The sequence below is a fragment of the Amblyomma mixtum genome, chromosome 3 (genome assembly GCF_055824585.1).
Source record: "Amblyomma mixtum isolate Tamu chromosome 3, ASM5582458v1, whole genome shotgun sequence".
Taxonomy (NCBI): Eukaryota; Metazoa; Arthropoda; class Arachnida; order Ixodida; family Ixodidae; genus Amblyomma; species Amblyomma mixtum.
Window position 1 is genome coordinate 172,777,136 of NC_143014.1, and position 11,522 is coordinate 172,788,657.

The 11,522-nt window shown below is 53.4% G+C and overlaps 1 protein-coding gene across 1 annotated transcript; it reads left to right on the forward strand.

Annotated features, from left to right (window-relative positions):
* Positions 1 to 328: 328 nt before the first annotated feature.
* On the forward strand, positions 329 to 10,691 carry LOC149352728 (neprilysin-like). Its single transcript, XM_089575719.1, has 2 exons — positions 329 to 1,180; positions 9,156 to 10,691. Exons 1-2 carry the CDS (start codon positions 329 to 331, stop codon positions 10,689 to 10,691), a joined length of 2,388 nt encoding a protein of 795 aa, XP_089431845.1.
* The last annotated feature ends 831 nt before the right edge of the window (positions 10,692 to 11,522 follow it).

Here is an 11,522-nt window from a genome sequence, read left to right on the forward strand (position 1 = left end):
TCATGCTGTTGCTGTTGTGCACACAACCATGCTTCTCGTTCTTCTTCGTCGCGCCAGCTGAAGCTCCCGCGACGCCCTCCTTGACGCTTCTCCCCGCTTGCCCGAGTTTACCCGAGTTACTCCGAGGCTTCACTCGCAGACAGGACGGCTTTTTCGCTAACGAGGCATCTAGTGCTAGAGTACTAAAGAAAGCTCGCCCCTCTTCAGAAGCGTGCTCGTTTCGGCTAACTGCATGTCGAAGACGAGGTAGAGGACACACGCCACGCACTTGCAAGCGCAAGAACGTTAGCTTGTACCCTGCACCCTGCCTTTTTGCCCACCATCAAGCATGAGTGACGACAACTCCCCGGCCGCAGACGAGCCCCAGTGCCAGAGCCCTGTGAGCGAAGAAGAGTTCAGCAGCCCTGGAAAGTCGGAGTCGGAGAGTGAGACCTCGTCGCCGCAGTCCGAGGAGAGTGTGGCCGCCGAGACGGCCCCAGACCCAGACCCCGAGCCCTCGGCCCCCGAGGACATCCGCGTGAGGAAACGGCTCTGCAACTGGGTGGCCGTCTGCTGGGAGGCGGCCATTTTTCTGCTCGCTTTCTTGCTCGGTTCAGTGGTGATCACCACCTTCGTATGGGTGGCGACGCCGGACACGCCTTCCCTGCTCCTCGCCCTGTGGTCTCCGGTGCGGCCGAGTAGGGCCAGCCAGGCGCCGACGACGACGGCTCGCGTCGACAACTCCGACGCCGTCGATGCCGACGTGCCCTGGGGCCCGTGCGCCTCGGCAACGTGTCTCGAACAGTCGCGGCTGCTGATGCGCCAGCTGAACGCCTCGCTCGACCCTTGCGACGATTTCTACGAGCACGTGTGCAGCAACTGGGTCCACGCGCACCCGCTGCAGCCAGGCCAGCTGGGCGTCTCGGTGGACGACCTGATGCTGGAGGTCTACACCAACACTCTCGTCACGGCCATCCAGGACGATCGTGGGGGATTCGCCAACTTGCGTCGCTTCTTCAACGAGTGCCTGACGCCCGACGAGCGCCTCTACTACGAACTTATGAGCCTGTTCCAGAAGTCTCTCGGCCTCATTGGCTGGAACACCACGGCTGGCAGCAAGATGGCGGCTGCCCAGCTGTCGCAGGTGCTGGGAAACCTGCAGCGAGACCTGGCCATCGACATCGTCTTCCGACTCACCAAGGTTGGTCGATTGGCCCAATCTGCAGTGACACATGGCGGTATTGTATACACATATTTATTAAGATGAACGAGATAAGCGGGGAATTATCCGAAATTCTGATCTTTGGGGGCATCTTTCGGGAGCTCAAAGTCACAGGCGTTTGTCGCTTTTTACAGCGCTGCCTGTACAGACGGTTACAATAAGCGCTTTCTGAGCGTCGCCATCTCACTGGGCTGTTGCGTACGCCTGGTGCAAGCAGAGTGAACAAGGTAGCGTGATGCTCTCTGCAGTTGTTCGCACCAGTCCAAAGAGCAGGACTTTTGACACGTACGTGTACCCGACGTTTGGCCGCATTCACGACGTTCGCCGTCCGCATGAGCACAGGCGCTGCGCTTACCTGCTGCCGTGCGCTGCGCTCTGTGCCGTGCAGTAACAGTGGGTAGAGTGCACCTGCACTTATCGCATAACACACAGCGCTCTGGAAACACGAGTGAATGCGTGACCCATGTGCAATCGTAATCAGAGTCAGATCGTTCTACTGGGTTATTTCAATGTAGAAATCAAGAATTCTTCTTGGAAACAAATCCCTCTAACCTCACAATAACCTCAACGTACAGCCGAGTGAGATCCGCAGAATCTTGGTCACCTGATATATGATCGTTTTTTTACTGGAAGAGGATACGGACGTCGCATTTTTGTAAGAGGGCTTAGTCGGGCTGGTTGGTGGAAACGACTGAATAGTGTGCGAACAGACGGGAGCACGTGTCTGTGTTCTCCTCTTCAGTCCCGTCTGTTAACGCTGTGCAGTCGTTGCCCTTTCATTCATTACCCGCCCTATTGTTTGGCGTTCGGCAGCTGATCCCAAGGTCGCGGGGTCGAATCCCGGCCATGGCCATGGCGGCAGCACTTCGATGAAGGCGAAATGCAAAAAACGCCCGTGTACTTTTGATGTCAGTTCACGTGGAAGAACCCCAGGTGTTCTAAATTCATTCCCGAGCCCTCCACTACGGCGTCTCTCATAGCTAGCCCATGTGCAGCATGGACGTTAAACCCTACATACAAGTACCTTTGTAGTCATTAATCACGAATGCCAAACGGATTGCGCAATCACGTACATGCAAATTAATATGTCTCAAAAATTTTAGGGAACAAATAAATACCTACAAGTTCATATGCGAGGTTGCGGAGCCCCCGCTAAGCCGACATCTTAGTGGTTGCGTCTTGATTAACCGGAAAGGGAAACGCGGCGTTTTTTTTCACATATTATGTGCAAAGACCTCCACTGATGTTTTCGTGGTGTTTTCGTGATTTTACCCGAGCTCTGCTGCTAATCTGATCCACCATTTACCCTCAGAATTTACGTTAGCGCGGCTTTCTTATTAAGTATAGAAAGGGGTAACAAACGCAATGCTGAACTTTTTTGCGGCCTCTGTTTGTTAGTAATCAAGATTCGTTTTCCAACTATGAGTTAAGCCCCGTGACCTTGCGAGAACAGCTATGCTCTTTTTCTTATCTAAGTAATGATGAGGTGGAGGGGGGGGGGGGGATTCAGAGGGTGTTTTTGGATTACTGGCGGGGTATGGGACGCTTGTTACATCTGGTAACGAGCTATTTAATACAGGTGTCTGGTACCGGTCTGAAACATCAAATTAGGCACTTAGTAAAGTGGTCCAGATATTGCTGAGTACACCGAGCACAATAGTGAGTAATTTTACCTGTTGGCTGTGAGAATACACGAAGGGTCAGTCCACGAGTGTATCTGTCCTGAAAGGAACGATGCGGTATTCGTAAAGCAGTGCGTAAAAAAATCTTTTCGTCAAAGCACAGGAATGGGAGAACGAGAGGGTCGAATTTCTCCGTTTGTTCTCGTCGGGAAAGAAAACCCTGAATTATAATTAAATTTTCTGTAAACGAAGTAATCAGCACAGAAGCCTCAATATTACATGGCGAGATCTGTAACTCTCCAATTTGACCCGCGCATGCCCTGTGGCTTTCGCCAATCGCCGCTTCGTCGCATTCGGCGCTCGTTCGCTGAAGCATTACTCTTCCCTGAATTTAGGAAGCGATCATGTCTCATTCTGACTAGTGCCAGTAGGAAGGGAAAATTGCATGGAGGTGCTAGTTTTTAAACCGAATGGTAAAACTGTATGCGGGTTGATGGACACGGCAGCGGAGGGCTATGGATTAATTTCGATCGCCTGGTTTCTTTAAGACGCCCCGACATCGCGGTTGGCCAGCTTTTTCCGGCGCCGCAATGATGACAAGATGGATGGATGTCCGAGCTTACAGGTCTCTCAGTTACCAGCAATGCAAATGATTGAATGGCTACCACAGAATGCGGCCGCCGTGGTCATAATTTGATTCCGCGACCCTGGGCTGAGTAGCCGAATGCCAAACTGCAGATAAGCAGCATTTTGTTGTGTCCCCTTATTGCTTTTGTGTGTGTGCGCCCCCGCATTCCCCTCCTAACGACCACTCGCATCCTCCTCCTAACGACTACTTGCCCTTCGTCGCACCCTGTCGCCAGATTCCCCCCCACGGTGCGCCCCCGCACCCTCCTCCTGTTCTGGGAAGCCACTCCCTCCCGTGGACGCTTCTCCGCTCCCTCCTTTCTTCGGGCGGCCAGTTCGGCTCCTGCCTCGGTCGACGCTGGTCGCACCCTCATCGGCTTTAAATAAACGAAGTCTTAAAGTACCGTGTGCGTCTTTCGCTGCATTCAACACAGCGACCGGACACGACAGTGGCGACGAGAAAGTGGATTCGACCCGCGCTACGCAACGCTATTGACAAGCCATGGCTACGCGAGGGTTTCCCAATCAGATACCAGAGTTCAACGGCTCATCGTGGTCATCGTGGGTTGGACGCCTTCAGTTCTACTTTGAAGCTAACAACATCACAGACCCAGCCTTGAAGAGGGCCAACCTGCTGACGCTGTGCGGGGAGCAGACCTACGATACTGTCTGCGCCCTTATTCAGCCAAGCACACCAGCGGCAGTGTCTTACGACGACATCGTAAAAGCGCTGCAAAAGCACTACGACCCAAGGCCATCCGAGGTCTACAGCCGGGCTCGCTTCCAACGACGAGATCAACTGGGAGGAGAAACTGTGAGCGCCTACGTAGCCGCGCTCAAGAAGCTCGCTGCCGACTGCAATTTTGGAACGCTGTCGACAACAGCTACCGGGCAGGAGGGAGACGCAGCTTCTTCTGCTAACACCACCATGCTTCCCTTGGACGTGATGTTACGCGACAGATTTGTGTGCGGACTGAGTGACGAGTCACTGCAGCAGCGCCTGTTCGCTGAGAAGGACCTCACATTCAGCAAAGCTTACGACATCGCCGTTCGAGCGGAGAGCGCCGGTCACCAGCAGAGAGGGATTCGCCGGAACACCGAGCCGGTACACCAGACAAGCAACCAGGTGCGCAAGCCTTCTGTTGTTGTAAAATCGGTCAAAAAGGCACAACGCTGCTGGCGGTGTGACGACCAACACAACCCCCAGGGATGTCGATTCCAGTCAGCCACGTGTAATTTTTGCCACAAGCGAGGGCATATCGAAAGAGCATGCATTACGAAACGGAGACTTGCCAAGATAAAGTCACCTTCCCAGCCTAATCACAGCGTCAACGCCTCAGAGAATACGCCGCTATCTGATCTCCATGGAACAACATCAGCAACACCATCTGTGTTGTACGACCTGAACACCATGAATCTCGGCACGCGACCGAAGATTTTTACAGAAGTAAGCGTACATCACCAGCTGATTAAGTTCGAGGTGGACTCCGGCGCAGCCTGTACTCTGATCAGTGAGGACACGTTCCGAACTTCATGGCCATCTGACGCACCCGCCCTGCAACAAGACGACACGCACCTGCGAACGTGGTCAGGACAGAATCTGCCACTATTGGGCTCTGCCAACGTGCAGGTTAACTACAACGGCCAGACCCATACGCTACCTCTGCTTGTTGTGAAGGGCACAGGATCAAGCCTTCTAGGGAGAAACTGGTTTTCTCCACTAGGCGTGATGATATGCGGCATACACCAGACGCCGAGCCAGAACATGGTTGAGCAACTGCAAGAGAAATACGAAAGAGTATTCTCGGAAGAGATTCCAGGAAACGAAGGGCCCCCGGTCACACTGGAGTTGTTGGACAACGCGCAACCCAAATTTCTGAAGGCCAGGCCGGTGCCGTTTGCTCTCCGAGATTCAGTTGAAAAAGAGTTGGACAAACTGGAGCAGCAAGGTGTCATCGAGCCGACGCAGCATTCAGAATGGGCCACACCACTTGTCGTAGTTCGCAAGAAGAACGGAACCATACGCCTCTGCGGAGACTACCGGAGCACCGTCAATCTTGCGACTAAAGCGTCCTCTTACCCGCTACCGACACCTGAAGAAGTATTCAGTGTACTACGTGGCGCAAGAGTCTTCAGCACATTGGACCTCACCCAGGCGTATCAGCAGCTGAAGGTGAGCGAGTCAACTGCTGAATTATTGGCAATTAACACACTGAAAGGCTTGTACAAAGTCAAGCGACTGCCTTTTGGCGTAGCTGCAGCCCCGGCCATATTTCAAAAATTCATGGAGACAGTGCTTCAGGGCATCCCAGGAGTTTGTGTCTACCTTGACGATGTCATCATCAGTGGCACTTCCACTGAAGAGCATGCAGTGCGCCTAGAGCTCGTTCTCGAAAGGCTAGCAAACGCTAATTTGTGCATAAGCAAATCGAAGTGCTGTTTTGCGGTGCCAGAGGTGCAATTTCTGGGACACCGAATTGATGCGGAAGGCATTCACCCTACCGAGGACAAAGTGCGAGCGATCACAGAAGCACGAGCTCCAACAAACAAGCAGGAGCTACAGGCTTTTCTCGGACTCTTGACGTTCTACGACCGGTTCTTGGAACAAAGAGCTACCGTGGCCAACGACTTATACCAACTCCTTCGGAAAGATGTGACATGGACATGGTCGCCACGCCATCAGCAGTCATTCGATGCCCTGAAACACCTGATTCGAAGATGTACAGTCCTCCGCCACTACGACGAAAGGAAGCCTCTGCTTTTGGCTTGCGACGCATCACCGTACGGAGTCGGCGCGGTTCTATCGCAAACTGACGAGCAAGGAAGGGAAGCTCCCATCGCCTTCGCCTCACGTACGTTGTCGCAAGCAGAACGCAACTACGCGCAACTTGACAAAGAAGGGCTAGCCATCGTCTACGCGGCGACACATTTTCACCAGTACATTGCCGGCCGGAAGGTGACCTTTATAACCGATCACCGACCGCTATTGGGCATTCTGGGACCACAAAGGCCTATGCCACCAACTTTGTCTCCGCGAATGACACGTTGGTGCATCAAACTCTCAGCGTACGACTACGCTCTGGTCTACCGCAATGGGAGTAAACATCAAAACGCCGATGCGCTAAGCCGTCTGCCACTAGACGCAACTGTTGACGAACCATTTCCACCAGGAGACGTTCTGATGTTCGAAGCACTGCCAGAACCTCCGCTTACAGCAGGCACAGTTGCAGCATCTACGCAGAAGTGCGCAGCTCTCCGGCTAGTTTACACAGCTGTTCAACAAGGCAACGTGCATAAACTCAAAGGGGACAACTTCGACGCTTACCGCAGGCGAGCTACAGAGTTGAGCACCCATCGCGGCTGCATCATATTTGGGTCCCGAGTTGTGATGCCGAGAGAACTACGCGCACAAGCTATGTCTCTCATCCACGCCGGACATCGGGGCATCGTTGCAATGAAAAAGTGTGCCAGAAGCTACATGTGGTGGCCTGGCATTGACAACGACATCGAAACAGTGGTGCGAGAATGCAAGCCTTGCCAGAGCAGCCGGAGCGCCCCGCCGAAAGCTCCTGTCCCAGAATGGGAAAAGCCAGACACACCATGGCACACACTGCACATTGATTTTGCAGGACCAATTGAGGGCTGCACTTTCCTTGTGGTCGTAGATGCCTACACAAAGTGGCTTGAGATAAGGCAAATGGGACAGACGACTTCGGCAGCAGTCATTGACAACCTCCGATCACTATTTGCAACGTTCGGCCTGCCGCGCAAGGTAGTGTCGGACAACGGAACACCGTTTGTGTCTGCGGAGATCCTCAAGTTTTATCGCGACAACGGGATCTCATCAGTTACATCGGCCCCCTACCACCCAGCGACAAACGGACAAGCCGAGCGCTACGTAGCCGAGCTAAAACGCGCCCTTGAAAGAGATCAGACAGGCTCGCTGCAGCGCCGCCTTGCGCGCTTTCTCTTCAAGCAGCACACGACGGTTCAGAGCACAACAGGCGAGACCCCCTCGAAAATGATGTTCGAGCGTGAAATGCGAACCCAGCTCACAGCCATCCTCCCCGAGCCAAAGGCAGAGACGTTCCGGGAAGAAAAAGCAATTCCGCGCTGCGGCACGCTTAATGAGGGGCAGCGCGTCCTCGCCCGACAGTTTCTGAAAAAGCCACGCTGGGAGGAAGCTACAATTGTCAGACGCATAGGCCTGCGCTCTTGGCTCGTCAACATACATGGCACAGTAGCACGCCGACATCTCAACCAGCTGCGTAGATTTACGACGCCGTCTGAGAGCTGTCCGCCAGCGGAGAGAACACGTGCACCATTTTCCCACATAGCCTGGCACCTCTTCCCGGAAGAAGAGACTTCGCCCAGGACAGACCTAGGAGACACAGCGAACAACAGCCAGCCTACAAGTGTTTCTCCCCCGAGCGCACAAAGCCAGCGCGCCTCCACGCGTGAGCGCCGACCCCCTGCACGATACCAGGCAACTTTCTAAGGGGGAAGGAAGTGTTGTGTCCCCTTATTGCTTTTGTGTGTGTGCGCCCCCGCATTCCCCTCCTAACGACCACTCGCATCCTCCTCCTAACGACTACTTGCCCTTCGTCGCACCCTGTCGCCAGATTCCCCCCCACGGTGCGCCCCCGCACCCTCCTCCTGTTCTGGGAAGCCACTCCCTCCCGTGGACGCTTCTCCGCTCCCTCCTTTCTTCGGGCGGCCAGTTCGGCTCCTGCCTCGGTCGACGCTGGTCGCACCCTCATCGGCTTTAAATAAACGAAGTCTTAAAGTACCGTGTGCGTCTTTCGCTGCATTCAACACAGCGACCGGACACGACACATTTACTCTATATGCGGTGTGACCGACATATATACGGACAGATAGCTCCTGCACGTATATAGACACCTCCCCAGAGAAGCGACTCCCTCCTCTCCCTTTTCACGACTTGAGGAAGTGATAACAAGCAAAGCGCAAGAACTTACAACAATAGCTCTTTCAGTGCAAGGAAGCAAGGGCTAGTTTCCGAAAGGGCCTTGGCCACTGCTCATTCGCTCTTTCTCATGTTCGTTCTCACCATCAATGCTGACACCTGCGGCAGCTCAAGCTCCATCTGCCGCCTTGAAAGCCACTGGTCGAGTCCATGTCGAACTTATTTTTCCTTGTCGCTCCGCTAGACATACGTTGTTAATATCCAATCAGAATCGCGAGAAAGTTCAGTGCCTATCAAAGTGGAGTTCATGTATCGAACACTTCCATCATAGTGGACCAAACCTGCACGCCATACCAGCCGTGTACAAGTCAACTCTTGCCCTATCAGCAGCTGCAACGCTATCATCGTATTTACAATAGTATTAGGAACAATGAGGTCACAGTAGTAATCAGTTAGCAGTTGCTAGCATTCGTAGTTACGGTTTGCAGCCGCAGCGGCTGCTGTGAACAAATTCATTGATGCTATTACAGTTATTCGCTCGGCTTCAACGCAATAAACACATGAAGCAAGCATAGCGAAAATTCAGTGATTGCTATTATTGTCAACTGTATAGGTCAGTGAGGTTTTAGTGGCAGTCTCTCGCATTCATTAAAGAGTGCAAGAAGTAAAAGAACGAAGTCAGTACTTAACTACCTGCTGCCTACAGCTGATGAAGGAAAAACACGACGGTCAATGGCGCCGGTACTGTACTAACGTGCCGCAATGTTCTTTATTTCAGGTGGAATCTGCCTCTGGAAATGGTACTCTGCTTGTTATTCAGCAGCCCAATACTGTCCTGGTTCGTTCCAAGCAAAGTGCGCAGGACGAGCAGTTCTTGAGACAATACTTCGAGCCGTTGCTGGCATACTTCAGAAGAAGCTTTAAAACTGACGTGTTTGTTTTGGAGAAGCGGTTGGCCAGTTTTTTTCGGCGCCGCGATGATGACAATATCGACAGATGTCCGACCTTACAGGTCTCGCAATTACCAGTGATGCAAAGGATTGAATGGCTACCCCTCTTGCGCGCAGCGTTTGGTGACGAGACCATCAGCAAGTCGACCACAGTGATCCTTGGCGCTCCCGAGTACGTGTTTGGACTCGCCGTTGAAGACGCTCTGCCATCATCCAAAGAACTGATCCACTACATGCTCTTCCGCCTTTCACTTCTTCTGTTGCCGCTGAGTTCTAACAGCCGTGTTAGGGATAGTTTTGGTTCCGTCGGTTACGCCAGCTTTCCAGAAATTCATCGCCCTCTTCGTCAGTCGAAAGCCTGCCTTAGGATTTTAAACCGTTTCGAACCCAATATACCCCTATTCTTGTCCAGGGGCTACTCTGAAAGCGTCTTAGGTGGTCAACAGTTCATTCACTGGCTTCTGTCTCGACTTCGCGAAGTCTTCCGTGATCATGTGCTCAAGGTTCAAGTTTTCAGCAACACCCTCCGAGGCCGCCTTGTCACAGGACTCGATGAAATTGTCTGGGAGCCGCTGTTCCCCGCCATGCTCCTTAACGGCTCGGTGCGAGGCCAGTACGCGCAGGAGGCTTACCAGAATGCCAGCCCGTCCGCGTCCGCTACTGTGCACGAGTGGATGATGAACTCATCGCGTCGAAGGTTGCCTTGGCTGTGGCGGGGTGGTTTCCTGAGCAGCGAGCCAACGCTGGCTTACCCATACCGCACGCTCGAAATCCCCCCAGCCACGTTCAGCCTGAACGTCTACAACGACTCGACGACGGGCGCTCAGCAGATCGCTAGAATCGCGCCCCGGATCTACGGTCGCCTCTTCGATGTGCTGCACTCGTGGACGCTCGCGTACGACCAGGGACGCAGGCACCAGCGCAAGTTCGTGAGAAGCTTCGCCACCGCGCGCAGCTGCCTCGCGCATGACTACGACCGCATGGCGTGGCAACGCAAGGTTCCGCGTCCTGGCAACGGGAGCTGGCCAGTGCAGGACCTCTGGGACGGTCTGGCCTTGCCACTGGCGTACGAGGCCTTCCAGTTTTACCTGCGCAAGACGGACACGTCTCTGCGGATAAGCACCAGCAAGGGGGACCTGCTGGACGCACCGCGGCTCTTCTTCGTCTACTACGCTGCCAGCCTTTGCGAGAACCTCACGCCCAGGCTGGTGCGTTGGAATGCAGCGAACGAAATCAAGAGCCCGGCCTGGTTCCGCGTCAACGGGCCGCTGCGCAATACGCCGCAGTTTGCCGAGGCCTTTCGCTGCAGGTCGAAGACCTTCATGAATCCCCCGAGAAAATGCCTTCTGTCCAGCCTGGGTTAGTTGGCGAGCGTCCGAACACGGCAGGCACGCTGCCGCGTCCTCTCGAGCACGACACCAGCCAGATCGCCAACTGTCGCTCATAAAAGTTACCGGACGGCTGTTTACGTGTATATCATTTGCATCAAGTGGAAGCTCGTTCACTGCTCATTTTAGGCATTGCCGATAACTGCGGAGCGTTATCGGAATCAACAAAACACGGTTAATTCGTGTCCTGTTTTCGCAAGTTTCTTTAGATAGTGCCGACGAATGATGGATTTTTTTTATCGCATCCAAATGCAATCATATTCTTGCCGTCGTCTAAAGCAAGCCTTTCGAAAATTCCCCCGCTATATACTTCACGTGCATGCGGCTGGAACAGTTCCCGAGCCAAGCCTTTACTTGGTGTTCATATAGCGCTCAGATAGAAGCTCTTGTTTTTTTTTCATAAATTCCTATTCTATATTTTTTTATTGGGCTTCAAAAGCACGAAGAGCGAAAGAGGAGGCCTACCGCACAGCTCGGTTGCTATTTCAGTCGCATGTATGAAGCGGGAATTTTTCTGAAGTGCTGACCATATTTCAATGGCGGTATAGACAGGGCAATTTTTAGTTCCAAAACACTTCTAGACGCACTGCCCGCGTTCCAGCGGTGTCCGTCTGTGTGAAGTCTCTGAGTAGCAAGTGTAACTGGTCACTGTGAAAGTGGACACCTCAATCGCGCTGTGAGTAGGCGGTGGCGTCCACCAACAAATTTAGGCAGTCATGCGCCTTCCCTTATCTCAAAACCAGCGGGAGGTTTAGACTCCGTTGATTTTGAGGATAGGAAAGGCGCATAAGTGGCTGCTTGGGTCAG

Bases quoted from the DNA above. Each gene is read 5' to 3' on its own strand.
- LOC149352728 (XM_089575719.1), top strand. From the start codon at position 329: ATGAGTGACGACAACTCCCCGGCCGCAGACGAGCCCCAGTGCCAGAGC. The intron at 1,181-9,155 runs GTTGGTCGATTG...TCTTTATTTCAG, and splicing joins TCGTCTTCCGACTCACCAAG to GTGGAATCTGCCTCTGGAAA.